Source organism: Leopardus geoffroyi, chromosome D3 (genome assembly GCF_018350155.1).
Source record: "Leopardus geoffroyi isolate Oge1 chromosome D3, O.geoffroyi_Oge1_pat1.0, whole genome shotgun sequence".
In the NCBI taxonomy this organism is placed as follows: Eukaryota; Metazoa; Chordata; class Mammalia; order Carnivora; family Felidae; genus Leopardus; species Leopardus geoffroyi.
In genome coordinates, this window is record NC_059339.1 from 46,683,777 (window position 1) to 46,701,312 (window position 17,536).

Here is a 17,536-nt window from a genome sequence, read left to right on the forward strand (position 1 = left end):
CATTTGACAAAGTACAGCATCCATTCATGATAAAAACCTTCAACAAAGTAGGTTTAGAGGGAACATACCTCAACATAAGAAAGGCTGTATATGAAAACCCACAGCTCACATCATCCTAAATGGGGAAAAACTGAGAGGTTTCCCGCTAAGGTCAGGAACAAGACAAGGATATCTATCCACTCTCATCACTTTTATTCACATAGTCCAGAAAGTCCCAGTCACAGTATTTAGACAACAAAAGGAAATAAGAGGCATCCAAATCAGGAAGGAAGAAGTAAAACTTTCACTATTTGCAGATGACATGATACTATACATAGAAAACCTTAAAGACTCTACCAAAAAACTATCAGAACTGATACACAAATTCAGTAAAGTCACAGGATACAAAATAAATGTACAGAAATTTGATACACTTCTATACACCAATAATGAAGCAGCAGAAAGAAATTAAGCAATCAATCCCATTTACAATTTCACCAAAAGCAGTAAATACCTAGCAATAAACCTAACTAAAGAGGTGAAAGACCTGTACTCTAAAAACTACAAAATGCTGATGAAAGAAACTGAAGAAGACACCAAGAAACCAGAAAATATTCCATGCTCATGGATTGGAAAAACAAATATCATTAAAATGTCTATACTACCCAAAGCAATCTATATATTTAACACAATCCTTATCAAAATATCAACAGCATTTTTCACAAAGCTAGACCAAGTAATCCTAAAATCTGATGGAACCACAAAAGACCTCATATGGCCAAAGTGACCTTGAAAATGAAAAGGCTGGAAGCATCACAATTCTGGACTTCAAGTTACAATGCTGTAGTGATCAAAACTGTAGAGTATTGCACAAAACAACAGACACACAGATCAAGAGAACAGAACAGAAAACCCAGAAACAAAGCCACAATTATATGGTTAATTAATCTTTGACAAAGGAGGAAAGGATATACAATGGGAAAAAGAATGTCTCTTCAACAAATGGTGTTGGGAAATAAACTCAAAATGGATTAAAGACCTAAGGACCTGAAACCGTAAAAACTCTAGAACACAGGCAGTAACTTATTTGACATTGGCCATAGCAATTCCTTTCTAGATAGGTCTCCTGAGACAAGGGAGACAGAAGCAAAAATAAGCTATTGGGACTTCATCAAAGTAAGAGGCTTCTGAACAGCAAAGGAAATAATCAACAAAACTAAAAGGCAGGGCACTTGGGTGATGCAGTTGGTTAAGCATCCAACTCTTGATTTTGTCTCGGGTCATGATCTCACGGTTCATGAGTTTGAGCTTCACAATGGTCTCTGCGCTGGCAGCATGGGGCCTGCTTCGGATTCTTTCTCTGCCCCTCCCCTGTTTGCATGCTTGCTCTCCCTCCCTCTCCCTGTCCCTCTCAAAATAAATAAACATTAAAAAAAAAAAAAAACCCAAAAGACAATCTACAGAATAGGAAAAGATATCTGCAAACGACATACCTGACAAAGGTTTAGTAAATATATAAGCAGCCAAAAAACAAGTAATCCAATTTAAAAATGGTCAGAAGATGTGAACAGACATATCTCCAAAAAAGACATCCAGATGGCCAACAGACACATGAAAAGATGCTCAACATCACTCATCATCAGGGAAATGAAAATCAAAACTAACATGAGATATCACCTTACACTTGTCAGAATGGCTAACATCAACAACACAAGAAACAGGCATTGGCGAGGATGTGGAGAAAGGGGGAACCCTCTTTCACTGCTAGTGGGAATGCAAACTGGTACAGCCACACTGGAAAAAACTGTATGGAGTTGCTCAAGAAGTTAAAAATAGAACTACCCTATGATCTAGCAATTGCACTAGTAGCTATTTACTCAAAGAATAAAATACTAATTCAAAAGGATACATGCACCCCAATGTTTATAGCAGCATTATCTACACTAGCCAAATTATGGAAACAGCCAAGTATCCCTTGATTGATGAACGGATTAAGCAGACATGGTATGTGTGTGTATACACATACACACGCAATGGGATATTACTCAGCCATAAAAAAGAATGAAACCTTTCCATTTGCGACAACATAGATGGAGCTAGAGAATATTATGCTCAGCAAAATAAATCAGAGAAAGACAAATACCATATGATTTCACTCATAATGTGGAACTTAAGAAACAAAACAAACACGCAAAGGGGAAGAGAGAGAGAGAGAGAGAGAGAGAGACAGAGAGACAGAGAGAGAGAGAGAGGCAAACCAGAAAACAGACTCTTAACTATAAAGAACAAACCGATGGTTACCAGAGGGGGGGGATAGGTGAGGGGGTAGGGATTAAAGTGGGCACTTGTGATGAGCACTGGGTGTTATAGGTGTTGAATCACTAAATTGTATACCCGAAACTAATATTACACTATGTTAACTAGAATTTAAATAAAAGTTAACAAAAATTAGGCTTCAATGTTAAATCGCTAATGGCTACTAACTTTAAAAGGGAATTATAGGGGCGCCTGGGTGGCTCAGTCGGTTGAGCGTCCGACTTCGGCTCAGGTCATGATCTCACACTCCATGAGTTTGAGCCCCACGTCAGGCTCTGTGCTGACAGCTCAGAGCCTGGAGCCTGCTTCAGATTCTGTGTCTCCCTCTCTTTCTCTGCCTCTCCCCTGCTCATGCTCTCTCTCTCAAAAATAAATAAAAACATTAAAAATTTTTTTTTAAAAATAAAAGGGAATTATAATTCTTTTTCCAGCTTTATTTTTTTTCATCATTATTCAATGGGTATTATCGTTCTCATGCATATCTTTCTACTTTCATTATATAGCAATGTATTCATAAAGTACTTTTAAATGTTAAATATGGTATTAATGTTAAAATAAGGGTACACTGTATCATTCTGCAACTTCCTTTAACACTGTTTTCCTTTATTCACTTGACACATGTAGCTCCTATTTTTTCTATTTTAGGATTGCTACAAGTATTAAGTCAAATCAGTTTATTTAAGTGCATAGGGCTTATCTCCACTTTTTCACTATTTTAAGGAGAATGAAATAAACATCACAGTACATATCCCCTTGTAGTTATGTGAATGTTTTTTCATGGGAATGCATTTTAATTTAGGTTTATACCTCTACGTGAAGCCTTTAGTCAGATACTTTTCCGCCATTCACAGATCTTTGGAGTGTCTGAACCTTTTTAAACTTGAATTATCCTCCCATTGAGTTATAAAGGTTCTGTATATACTCCAGAAACAAGTCTGTTGTTATATGTGTTTTCCCAATATTTTCTCCCATACAATAGCTTGCATTTTCATTTTCCTAACAACGCCTTTTGAGGAGCCAAATTTTATGACTTTGATAATGTCCAACTTATCTGTATTCTATATCCATACTTGTTACATACTTAAGAAATCTTTGCAAAACCCAAGTTAACTCAAAACCATAAAAATCTAGAAGGAAATAAATCTTAACTCTTATATTATTTTCTGTGATTTTGGAGATTGTTATCGAACTCTTCTAATATCATGTTAAAAATTTATCCTTTCCCCACTGAGGGCCTTGACACTTAAGGCAAATCAATTCTCTGTATTTGTAGGTTGCTGTCTGGAGTCCCTCCTGTTCCATAGATCAATTGATTGATCGATCGATCTGTTTTCACACGGTCCTGAAATTAGGTTATATGATGGTTCATTTTATGGGTCAACTTAAACAGGCTAAAAAATGCCCAGATAGCTGGTAAAATATTTCTAAGTGTGCCTGCGAGGGGGTTTCTGGATGAGATTAGCTTCTGAACCAGTGGACTAGTAAAGAAGATCTGCCTCACCAATGTGTGTGGGCATCATCCAATCTACTGAGGGCCTAAATAGAACAAAAAGGCAAAGGAAGGATGAATTCTGTCATTTCTTGAGCTGAGACTCCTTCTCTTTCTGCCTTCTGACATTGGAGGTCCTGATTCTCTGGCTTTTGGATTCAAAGACTTGCTCCAGTAGCCTCTCTGGTCTCAGGCTTCAGACTGAATATCACCACCAGCTTTCTTGGTTTGCCAGTTTGCAGACAGCATATCGTGGCAGATCTCTGCCTCCAAAATCATATATAAGTTTATATGTAACTAACTGTTTTTCTCTTGGAAAACCCTGACAACAAAGTAGCCGAGGACCTCTAATTCTGTTCTTTTTCAAGTTGTTTTGGGTACACTAGGTCCTTCCAATTTCCAAATAAAATTTATAATCAATTTGTCAATTTCTACGAAAAAGCCTGAGTTTTGGACTCGTATTGCACTAAACTGCTAGATCCATTTGGTGAAGACACATCTTATCAACGTCGAGACTTTTTTTTTACATTTTTATTTAAATTCCGGTTAACCTACAGTGTTACTAGTTTCAGGTGTTACACTAACTTAACACTTCCATACAACACCTGGTGCTCATCACAAGCTCCCTTGCCTGAGGAGACATCTTCAGAAAAATGTTGTGAAGGTCAATGTCAAAGAAAGTACTGCCTATGTATTCTAGGAATTTTGTGGTTTCAGAGCTCACATTTAGGTCTTTAACCCATTTTATTTTTGTGTATGGTATTAGAAAGTGGTCCAGTTTCATTCTTTTCCATGTAGCTGTCCAGTTTTCCCAACACCATTTATTGAAAAGACAACCTTTTCCCCATTTTGTGCCTCCCCTGTCATAGATAACCATGTGAGTATGGGTTTATTTCTGCGCTCTCTATTCTGTTCCTCTATGTGTCTGTTTTTGTGCCAGTATCATGCTGCTTTATGATAGTTTTGTAGTATATCTTGAAATCTGGAATTGTGTTACCTCCAGAGTTTTTCTTCTTTCTCCAGATTGCTTTGGCTTTTTAGGATTTTTTGTGGCTCCATAGGATTATTCTAGTTCTGTGGGAAAGGTTGGTATTTTGACAGGGATTACATTAAATCTGTAGATTGCTTCAGGTAATTAATATATTTAAATATTTCAAGCCCTAATCCAGGAGCATGGAATATCTTTCCATTTGTTTGTATCATCTTCAATTTTTTTTAATCAGTGTTTTACTCTAAGTATAGGTCTTTCACCTCCTTGGTTAAGCTTATTCCTAGACATTTTATTCTTTTTGGTGCAATCGTAAAGGGGATTATTTTAATTTCTCTGCTACTTCATTATACAAATGTGATAGATTTATGTGTATTCATTTGGTATCCTGCACCTTTACTGAATCATTTGTCAGTTTAGGTAGTTTTCCAATGGAGTGTTTAGAGTTTATATATATTCTGTCATGTCATCTGCAAATAGTGAAAGTTTTACTTCTTCCTTACCAATCTGGATGTCTTTTCTTCTTGTCTTGTGGCTAGAACTTCCAGTACTATGTTGAATAAAAGTGGTCAGAATGGACATCCTTGTCTTGTTCCTGACCTTAGAAGAAAAGTGCTCAGTTTTTCACCATTGAGATGTTAGCTATGGGTTTTCCATATAAGGCCTTTATTATGTGGAGGTATATTCCCTTGAGATTTCTTAAAAATTTTTATGTGAATGATCAGATTACCTATAAAGAGTTCTGTTTCTTCTTTTTCAGTCTGAATACTTTTTCTTTCTTTCTATTTATTTTTTTGCTTTATTGCATTAGCTAAGACTTCCAATACAGTGTTATTAGGAACAGAGAGGGGAAGGTAAATCTAGTCCCTGTAACTGTATTATGGCCAAAAACAGAAACCTCTCCTGATGCTTTAAAGTTTATATTGCACTTTTAGGTTTAAACCAGCTGGAATTTAGTATCCAATATGCAACAGGTGTCTAAAATGACGTATTACTATGTGGCTCGCTATTTGCCCCAGGATTGTTTACTCAGTTCTTTCCTCATCCACTTATCACACCACCTTTGTCATCTGTCAAGTTCTCATATGTACATGTTTTAACTTCCAAACTATCTGGTCTGTTCACCTTCATCTACCCTGAACCAATACTTCACTCAGTGATCCTATCCATTCTATTATTTTAAATAATTTTACATCCTGAAAATTCCCAAATTTATCTCCACCCAGACCTCTCTTCTAAACACAAACTTCTATACCCGACTGTCTCACTTGAATTGTAGAATAGGATTTCAAATTTTTTATACCTTAAAAACCAAACTCCTAATTCTTAGCCATTGCTAGCCTACCCTTCCCTGCAGTCTCATCCTTCGTAGTAACTGGAAATTCCATTTTTCAGGTCCTCGACTCAAACACTGTAGAGTCACCCTCAATTCCGGTCTCTCACACCTCATGTATCTAAGCCATCAGAAAATCCTGACCACTCTGCCTTCAAATTATGTTTAAAAAAATCTAACCATTAACAACCATTTTTACTGCCATTATCCTGATCCAAGCCAATTTCCTCTCACCTGAATAGCCTAACTGATTCCCTCCTAGGATCTATTTTCACAACAATCAGCGATCACTTTTCAGGACCTACATCTGACCATATCACTGCTGCATCCTAAACCCTCCTATACCTTCCCATCTCACACAGAGTAAGAGCCACAATTCTTACAATAACCCACAAAGCCTTTCTTCATCCATGTCTCTCTGCCTCTTTAACCTCCTCCAGCTGCCCTCCTCCTCACTCTACTCTGGACATACTGGTTGGCTTTTCATGACACACATCATATACACTCTCTGCCTCCTCTGCTTGGGACCATCCTCACTGCCCAGATACTGACACTGCTTGTTCCTTAAGAGTCGTAATTACCATTCTAACAGATTCTCCTGCCATCTTTCACAAAGCAGCAATGATCTATACACCCAACACACTCTCAATTCTCCTTCCTTGCCTCCCCCCTGCCCCCCAGCACCAATCTCATCTGACATATTTATTTTTTTTTATTGGCCCTCTCCTATTAGAACATAAGCTCCATGAAAGCAGGGATTTTTTTCTTCACCGCTCTAGATCCCTAGCCCCTGGAATAGTAGCTAGCATATAAACACTTTGTTGAATAAATGTTTTACATCCCATAGGTTCATTAGTCTTTTTATCCAGCAGGACAACTCCCCCTGCTTCTCTTCCACTTTAAAATTCACTACACTGGACTTTTCTATATAAATGAGAGTTGGCTAGTCAAGACCTATGAAAACCCTTTGAAGGTTCTGGCTGGGATTGCTCTGAATTAACTTGGAGAGAACTGTTAGCTTTTTGATGTTGAGTTCCCCTTCCCCCAAACATGGCCGGTCTCTTCATTTTTAGGTCTTCTTTTAGGTCCACAGTTGTGTTGGTAATTGCTCCCATAAAAAACCAAGCATCCTTTATCAAATATGTTCCCTTTTTTGCTGTTACCAAAGCATTGCTTTTTTGAAAAAATTACATTTTCTGTCACAATTAAATCTTCAAGCTCCTTTTCTATTGCCTTAGTCCTCCTTAACTTTACAAACATGCTTAAATCTCTCTGCCTAAAACATCTTCCTCTTGGCCACAGAACCATTCCTTCTGTTCTTAAATACTGCAGAGAAGCAGTGCTGCCTCAGCTTCCTCATTCCTAACTCCATCCTTAACCACGCATCTAGCTGTTGCTCAACTACCAGCGGAAACCACCCTTTCAGAAAGGACCCCTGGGCACTGAGTCACTGAATTCCACAGCCTTGCCTCAGTGTTTATATCTTCTTCAATCTAAGTTGCACATGACAATGAATACACCCCACCCCTTCACTCCGCATTTTATGTCTTCCGTCGGCTCCATGGAACTTGTATTTCCCTCCCAGCTCCTGAATGCTCCCCCTTAACTATTCCCTGGTTTCTCTTATTCCAGGAAGAATTTCTACCTATCCTAGAGATACAGGGAAAGCCTCTCTGGCGAAAACAGTTTGACCTAACTCTTAGAGTGAGACTAGGGCTTACCACATGGACAAGTAGGAAAAGGACATTTCCAGCAGAGAAAAAAGCATAAGCAGGTTGGGGACAGCATGGTTAACCAGAGACTCAACACTTTGTTATGTCTAGAGCTTTTATATCCAATACAATAGACACTAATCACATGTGGTTATTCAGTACTTGAAACGTGGCTGGTTCAAACTGAGATGTTAAGTGTAAAACACATGCCAGATTTCAAAGACTTACTATCAAAAAGGGGATGTAAAATCTCAGTATTTTCATTGATTACATGTTGACATATGTTGAATAAATTGCTTTAAATAAAATACATTATTAAAATTAATTTCATCAGTTTCTTTTTACTTTTTAAATGTGGCTACTAGAAAACTTAAAATTATATATGTGGCTCTCATTATCCATCTATTGGATAGTTCCGGTCTACAGCATATGGGCCAAAAGAAGGGAAGAGAGCAGAAAATTCAATCATTTATTTTCTTTTTCCTTTCTACTCCCACTGATGTCAATAAAAATTCAGGCCCCAATTAAAGCACCTCCTCTCTCCACTGCTCACCTATTTATCATGATCCCCTGAACTTCCAAATTAAGGGGTAAAATAGTCTGCCATATTAAGGTTTTCCACTATGCAAGCCTAATCTGCATTTATAGGATTATCTGGTACTGCCCCCTTCATGTGTATGGATATGCCAAACTGAGGATGTCACCTAAAACTTTACTTGAATTTTTTATCTTAATGCCTTTGCTCATAATCTCTCTGCTTAGAATGTCCTTTCCAAAATTTAATGATATTCTGTTTATATTTAAAAAGAAAAAAAAATACAGTGGGACCTTTTGTTAGAGATACAAGTATTTAGAGGAATTAAAAATCCTAGTAGGACTTCAGAGTCTGTATGAAATATCTATTCCTTCATGAAGCCATCTCTAACTACTCAAATCTTCAACAAACACACAACATGTAGAAGGTGTGTGCTACACATTACTCTAGGTCCTAGGAAAACTAGACAGGAGAATATCAGCCCCGCCTTTAGGAATTCAGTCTCATGAGATACAGCTATATAAATCAACAACTACCATGGAGTGTGATTTAGGAAACAATGGAGGTGAGCACAGGGTCCTGGTGGACTACTAACAAGTCAAGTCCCAATCCAGGTTGATGGTAGGCAGAGGGAAGCATCCTAAATAGTGATAATGGCCCTAATGCGATGTTCCCCCTTTGAATACCCGAGACACCTTTTGTAGCTTCTCTTGGGGTTATCTGATCCCATCTCTGATATTGTTATGCATAGAGTCAACACTCATTACCTGTACATTTGATATTTGCAGATTTGCCTATTGCTAAAATTTATCTGTAACCTCAAAATCAATACTTATCGCAATTTCTCAGTCATTCACAGGCACATCAAAAGTGGTGAAAAATTTGAGTCTTCTCAGGCGCATATTCCCAGCTGAGTTAGAAAAAGGTGATGCTCTGCCTGTTTCAGCTCTCATAGGTAAACAAATGTCCACATCATAGTCTATCCAGGGCCGCATTTTCACATTTTGTTTGCTTTTTGTTGGTGACTTCACTATTGAAACTGGCTGCCAAACATAGTACTGAATTATTATATAGTGTTGTTCCTAAGTGCAAGAGGGCTGTGATATGCTTTATGGAGAATATATGTGTAGCAGACAAGCTCTATTGAGGCATGAATGACAGTGCTGTTGGCAGTAAGCTCTGTTAATGGTTTAACAATATATATTAAAGGTGTTTTTAAATAGAAATACACACATAAACAAGGGTATGTATTAATCAGTATAAAAATGTTGTGACCAGAACCTCTCAAGAACCCAACTCTTTTTCCCCCAGGAGTTAAATAACACGAATCAACTGTACTCTCTTTCCTCGAGGGAGTAACTCTATCTTAATCACAACTTCCTCCTAAGGAATACGTATTATTATACAGTTAACTCTTAACTAGGAAGGAAATTAGTAAGTTTTTTTCTTTTGTGTGAATGCCTGGACTTCAAAATTAAGTAGGGGCCATATAGTTTAACAAAGGCTGGATCCTAACACAAAACAATTTTATATGGCATTAACTTATTTTTATAGTTCCAAAATGACCAACAATGGCTTTTACCAACATGCTTACCATTTTTGTTCTTCAAATTTGGGTCTGCTCCACTTTTTAGAAGCTTTAAGGCACATTGCTTATGAGCCCGGTAAGCTGCACAGTGCAAGGGTGTATTTCCTAACTGATCCGAACAATTAACATCAGGAGGATTGGGCCTGTTGAGCTAACAAATGAAAAATGCAAAGCAGAATTATATATCAAAGATGGATTTTCTCCCTTAAAGCACAGGAAGGTGTAACTGATGTTCAAGTGGACCCTCCAACTATAGAACCAGGTGAACACCAGAGCTCTAGGATGCTAGACAGTCAGTGGCTTCTTGTTCCCTAAAACCAGCAAATCTATGTCACTTGCCATGCTCGTCCTCAAGGTGCCATGAAATCTTGGGTCCCACATTCCCCTGACAACAGACACCACACACTACACCAGTGCCACCCCACCCACTCCTGGACATTAAGATTTCACTAAGATTGGCTCACTTATACCCATTTTGTGATTCATACTTGTGACAGCAAAAATATACACCAGTCTACCACAGACAGTCATTCAGAAGAGTTAAAACCATAAAGGTTAAATGTGTTAAAGTTCTACTGAATTTGTTGTTCCCAACTATTTTAAAAACTTCTTTATACAGTCTCCATTTCACAAAGATTAAAAAATGTTTTAGGTACTTTACTTGGAAACCAAAGAGGTCTTTTCAAATGAAAAGGCTGAAATAACTTTAAAGCAAATGGCAATGCTTCATTCTTCAATTTAGAACAAATTTAGTTCCATGTTTAATGAGACTACGTGGGAAATAGAAACTGGAAAGTAGGTCTCCAAAAGGAAAAAAAAATGGGTAAAGCTTTCAATCTGTTCTGACATGATATGAATATTCCCAAGTATTATCACATATTTGTACGTTACTTTCTAAAAGTGTAGCATACCCTTCAGAAATGATTGCTTATCAGAATTAGAGAAACTTGTTCCTTTATAGGATCTTACATATTATGTTTCAATTTAAATTGGCTTAATTTGAAAAAAAAAAAAAAAACAATTGTCTTACATAATGTATTCGCCTTGAAAAATCAGATTCTTAATTTATCAGATTTTCACAGTAGGGAGTGGGGACATAAATCACAAATTCATAGAAAACAATCCTTAAAATGTATCTTGCTTAAACTATTATATGCCAAGCGCTTTCAGATATTTAAGGACTTTTGTACTACTATTATAATCTCAAGTATTTTAGCCCCGCAATTTGACTACATTATGAAGTGTTAACGTAAAGTTACAATTTTCCTGAAGGGTAAAGAACTAAGACATGTTGTTTTACCAGAGCTAGGAGTTCTGCTGTTCTGCCTTCTCTCGCTGCTGCTAAAAGTTCTTCTTCAAGCTTTCTTTGTTGAGTCCTTTCTACAGCTGCAAAAGGAAAGTATATGTTACTCTACTTCTAGTCAGAATCCTATTAGCAACATCATTAACAGGATGTATGAATAAAGTGACTGTGGGGAAAAAGTCACAATATTTTGAATTATAATTCAAATATAGTTAAAGGCTTATTGTTATTCTCACTGCCTTGAATTTCAGATAAGGGAGTTCAACTCCTTTTAGGTTCATATGAATTTATGTTTTCAATTCAGAAGTCTAAGTATCTTACTATAACACCCATCACAGATAATTATGAATTACTTTTGCATGCTGAAATACTATTACACATCTGCCTTGATAAATTGGAGAGTAGCACTCACACCTTCTAGAACCTTAGAATCCGTTAAAAATAACAAGAAACAGCACTGGTAGAAGATGTACAAACCATGTAAGTAGATCTATACATACGTATATACTTCCACCTAATAGAAGACTTATTTTAACAAATTCTATAGCACCTAGTATATGCCAAGTATTATTCAAAGCACTTTAAAAATAACTTCCAGTTATAAAATAAATAAGTCCCAGAGATGGAAAAAATACAGCATACAGGATAAGGCCAGTATTTTAGTAATACTGCATGCTGACAGGTAACTACACTTACCACGGTGAACACTACATAACATATAAAAATCAAATCACTTTGTTACATACCTGAAACTAACAAAACACGATAGGTCATCTATACTTCAATATTAAATTTTGAAAAAAAATGTATTAGCTCATTAAATCCTCATAACTATGCTATGAAGTAGGTGTTACTATTATTCTGATTGTACAGATGAAGAGACTGAGGCACTAAGAGGTTAAGGAATTAAACTAAGGTCACACAGCTAGGAAATGGAGGAGCTGGGATCTGAACTTGTGCAGGCTGGTTCCAGAGACCATGCTCTTACCACTATTCTATCCTGCTTCTTAAATCACACTTGCACAGAAAGAACAGGCAATTTGATTTAAGAAACTGCAATATGCAATAAGGTCTCTTTTTGCTAGATTTGAATTCAGTTCTGGCTTAAAAAAAACAATTTCACAGGAAGGCTCAGTAACCTCACTTAAAACATGTGCATAATATCCTTTGCAAAGGCTGCAAGGGAGAAACTATAAAAGGTTTCTCAGGTCTTCCTGGCTGAAGTAAGGTCATGGACTAAAAAGCAGGTTGGGGAGCCAAGTGACTGGGGAAACACTATGAATGTGATCGTGGATACAGCTATAGCTAGAACTAGTTTAGCTTTAAGAAAAGATTGACAGTCCTAACATACCATCATCTTCTATTCTCACATTTCTATTTCCACACCCAGACTCCCTCCCCACCTCAAAGGAAGGCACCCAAGCCTCTGCATAAGCTCTCAATGGCTTCTTCTTTTGCTGCGATTCACACTCTTCAGTGTTTCCTCTTACTGGTCCTGGGGCTACTGCACCATGAGCTCTGAGAACAGTCACATTCCTATCCCTCTTGTATGTACTTCTACTCCTGCATGTGTTACCCAGAGCTGTAAGTTATCACTAGCAGTCAGGTACTGTTCTTACTCTTCTGTGTATCCTAGCCATTTATAACAGCGTCTGGCACAACGTGTATTTGGTCAATAAATATTTACTAAATAATCAAACAATGCTTAATCATGTTGGTTCTAGACTTCATGGAAAAGAGGTAAAGGGTACCCTAATGTTTCTTTTTAGATTGCCTAGGTTCATAAATGAAGGAAAATGGGGTTTTGGAGTTGCAAACACTGCATATATTCCTGTCCTCTGTTCATTAAAGACACTGAAAGATTATTGATGCAGCCAATGAAAAGGAAAAATTCCAGCTGGGGAGATGAGGCTTCCAGAGTGCTGGTAACATTCTGTTCCTTGATCTGTTGCTTACATTGATGTGTTCTGTTTGTGAAAATAGTGAGCTGTACATTAATTATGTATGCTTTTATCCATATATTTTATACCTCAATAAATGTTTTCAAAGGAAATATTCCATTCAAAAAATTCATTTGTCCTATAAATTTTAATTCAATTTTATTTTTTAAGTAAGTTTATTTTGGAGAGAGAGAGAGCAAGCACATGTGCAAGCAAGGGAGGGGCAGAGACAGGGAGAGACAGAATCCCAAGCAGGCTCTGTGCTCTCCACATAGAGCTCAACGCAGGGCTCAATCTCACTAACCATGAGATCATGACCCGAGCAGAAACCAAGAGTCGGATGCTTAACTGCCTGAGTCACCCAGGCATCCCTAAATTTTAATTTTAATATGACAAACTAATTATCTATCTTTCGTTTGAATCTGCATCCCGAGTTAATAGGGAGTGCAGAGATCATGAAGTTTAACTCCCTCCTAACAACACTCTTATGTATATGCACAGGGCAGGTTAAAAAGCAATACACTTGAAATGGAGGTAAGAACCTGGCAAATGTCCTTCACTGACAACAGAAAAATCACCATTTTGCAATCTCCATAGTAAGAAGTGATTCAGGATGAAAATCATTAATGCTGAAATCAGTTATTAAAAGATTAATGGTAAACAGGAAATTTGAATTTTTCTCCCCATAGATTAGTACTTACAAAGGGAGGGGGTATCTCTACAGTGGAGCACTGGGTTATCAGAGATAACATTACCAGTAATAGAACAAAATAAACAATGTTTCCTCCTAACGTGTGATGCACTGGTAAAGGATACAACCTCACCATTCCTGCCAAAAAGCAGATCCTGAATCTAAAATATATGAAAAGATTAAAAAAAAAAAAAAAAAAGCCCAAACTGAGACATTCTACAAATAATTCTATAATTTCCTTCCTCTTCAAAAAGGTCAAGATCATGACAAACAAAGGCTAAGGACTTATTCCAGATAAAGGAGACTAAAGCAATCTGTCAACACAATGAGAGATTCTGGATTGGATTCTGAATTGGGGGAAAAATTCTACAAAGGACATTATTTGGGCAATTGACAAAATCTGAATATAAACTATATTATATTAGTGATAAATTTTCGGAAATTGGTAGTTATATTGTGATTATGTAAGAAGATATCCTTGTTCTTAAGGGATACATACTGAAATATTTAGAAGTACCACTTTTTAGAAGTTACTCCCAAATAGTTCTACAAAAAATATTAAGGAACATTAATATATAAAAGGATACACCAGATGTGGCAAAATGTTAATGACTACTGAATCTAAGTGAAGGACATACAAGTTTTCATTGCACTATAATTGAAACTTCCCTGTAGGTTAGAAATTTCTCAAAATAAAATGAAAGACAAATGGTATGTAGAAGAAGGTATTCCTCTCTAGCGCCTGACCCATAGTAGTCTAACCTCTTTCCAGGTAACTCCAATCATGTGAACTGCCTACACCTTAAAGTGCAACCCAAGCCATTATTACAATACACAGGACCCAAAGATGAATCCCTGGCACTCCGTCAACTGGACCAACAACTGGCTCTGTTCTAGCACAAACAAGATTACAATATAACACTTCTTTAGATGCTTGAGTGAAATTTTGTTGTGACCACTGACATCTGTGCTTCTGGGGTGAAACTCTTCCTGTCTGTAGTGCCCTACCCCATAATGTGGTTTCTGTTCTACCTATAGTCTTGGGGGGCTACTAGATGCACTCCCTGAAGTCTGAGCCATTTAAGGCGCTATCCACAAATTATATCTGGCTAAGGTGATCTCATCAGAGCAGAGTCAAATAAGTTTCTCCTTCCATTTCCCAGGACAGCACCTTATTAGCTGACAAACTATACGTCAATGGAGCCCTTGTCCTTAGTGCATTTGAGTTTTGGGGAGGTAGTAGAACATGTCTTCATGATTGGCCCCACTAAATGTCAACTTGTCAGGCTAAACTAACAATCCACTCTGTCAGGTGAGCCTCAGTTCCAGGTTCTCATTTTGTTACAATTAAAATAACAGAACAAGGGCACCTGGCTGGCTCAGTTGGTAGAGCATGTGACTATTAATCTCAGGGTCATGAGTTTGAGCCCCATGTTGGGTGTACAGATTACTTTAAAAATAAGTTAAAAAAAAGGATAGGATACGGTCAAAGACAGGACACCTCAGCCTCCCAGTTAGATCACAATATATTAAAGGGCAGGGATCACATCTAATATGTGCAATCTCCCAAAAAAGTCACATAAGACAGAGCTTTAGAGAAGATGTTTAGTTGATATGCCTGTTCATTTTAAATCAAAGGGTTTTATTTTTAAGGCAAGAGTTAAGACAGTGACCTAAGGATGTCTGACAAAACTTAAAACTTAAGCAGATTTGTCAAATTTGCCATAATATTGTATGATCAAATCTTCAAAAAAAAACAAAAGTAGAAAGGTAGTAGACATGGGAAGGAATATGGTTGATAGGCTGACATTATTTTCTAACTATACAACAAGAGAAAATTTTAGTTTTCAAGGACAACTGGAAAATAGAAAAAAGATACTGGTTTTTACATAGCTAAACATACTAATAATTAAGAAATACCCTTTAAATACTGAATTATCTTACCTTTCCCTGAATTGCAAAACAAAGAAACACAGGACATGTGCTTTCTACTACAGAGTAGAAATTAAGAAATCTTCTCTTCTCTAGCATAGAAATACTACCAAAAAATAATTATAGTAAAGCCCTGGCCACTCAGAGGATAATCTTAATGCATGAGTTTCCCTATGTAAGAATCAAAATATGTTTGTTTTATTCTATTTTAGAGAAATTGCTCTGAGTTATTGCAGACTCGTATCTTCTTTAACATAATTTAATATCTGGAGTTTCTAACGACGATGCTGATCCTTCAGGAAATTACTGTCAGCCGTTGTGCTACAATGCAGTCCTCAGGACAACGGAGCAGGCCAGCATCAAATGACTCCCACCAGCTGCACCTCTCACAGCTTCACTGTCCTCCACTTCTGTATCCTTTGTTTGATGTTTCTGCAGCCTACCAGCCACATTCTTCAGGTCTCTCACTTTCTACTTTCCATTCTGTTGCAGATTTGATCATACAACATTATGGCAAGTTTTACCAACCTGTTTAAGTTGTAAAGCTGTAAGGAAAACTCAATTTTGTGTCTAATCAGGGACTCCAAGATTGCATTCTCTTTAGAGCATAAGCGCAGTGTAGTCTATTCTGGCATCCCAGAAGCTATTTCTACTTATAGTCTGAACCTTGGCTATCATTAAAGTAATTACTGTTTAAGATCCATAATATTTACCTTCAAGCATGTTCCTGATTTCTTTGTCGTAAGTGACTTCTTTTGCAGTCTGTCCACTCCCATTAACAACAGTAGTATCTGCATTATATTCTAAAAGAAGCATTACCAGCTCCTAAAAAAGAGAAAAATTGTTTTTAGTTATTAAACTAAGACTTTATTATAACCCTTTTCCAAATTAGTAATTACTACCAAGTTTCTATAATAGAAACAAGAACCATAGGAATCTGTGTATTACATCAGTTGTATCTACAATAAGTGAATACTAAGTACAGTAAGTTGAATAGAGCCAAATCTTGAATGACACAGGTTTAAACAGGCCAGGTCCACTTACATGCAGATTTAAAAAATAAATACAGCACATTACTGTAAATATATTTTCTCTTCCTTAAATTTTCTTAGTACTATTTTTTCTCTAGCTTACTTTTTTCTAAGAATAGTCTATAGTGGGGCGCCTGGGTGGCGCAGTCGGTTAAGCGTCCGGCTTCAGCCAGGTCACGATCTCGCGGTCCGTGAGTTCGAGCCCCGCGTCAGGCTCTGGGCTGATGGCTCAGAGCCTGGAGCCTGTTTCTGATTCTGTGTCTCCCTCTCTCTCTGCCCCTCCCCCGTTCATGCTCTGTCTCTCTCTGTCCCAAAAATAAATAAATGTTGAAAAAAAAAAATTAAAAAAAAAAAAAAGAATAGTCTATAGTACATATAACATACAAAATATGTGTTGATTAATGTTTATGTTATTAGTAGGGCTTCCAGTCAGCAGTGGGCTATTAGAAGTTTTGGGGGAGTCAAAGGTACATGTAAATTTTCAGTTGTGCAGGGCTCAGTGCCCCATCCCGTGTTGTTCAAAAGGTCAACCGTACAATTTAGCTAACTGTAATAACTGATGATTACCCAGACAATTGCCAATCCACAATTAACACAAACTTCTATAATTGATTTTTAAGTAAATTATCGGATTGTTTTACCAAACTGATTCACGTGATTAAACCAAATGTATAAGTTAGCAAAGCCATTACTGAAATT

General features: G+C 37.1%; 1 protein-coding gene and 1 non-coding gene across 4 annotated transcripts in view; one reads left to right on the plus strand and one right to left on the minus strand.

Moving 5' to 3' along the window:
- OSBPL1A (oxysterol binding protein like 1A) overlaps positions 1–17,536 on the minus strand; it is a 246,851-nt gene that overhangs the window by 176,386 nt on the left and 52,929 nt on the right. For all 3 annotated transcript variants that reach the window (XR_006707209.1, XM_045456885.1, XM_045456886.1), the window contains exons 5-7: positions 16,520–16,631; positions 11,241–11,326; positions 9,947–10,091 (exon numbers count right to left, since the gene is read on the minus strand). Coding sequence is in view for 2 of the 3 variants with exons in the window: in XM_045456885.1 (XP_045312841.1) it covers positions 9,947–10,091; positions 11,241–11,326; positions 16,520–16,631 (343 nt within the window). In the remaining variant the exon portion in view is untranslated. The remainder of the gene's footprint in view (positions 1–9,946; positions 10,092–11,240; positions 11,327–16,519; positions 16,632–17,536) is intronic.
- Positions 15,243–15,315, plus strand: TRNAN-AUU. Its single transcript has one exon. It is a non-coding gene; the product is annotated as a tRNA-Asn (tRNA).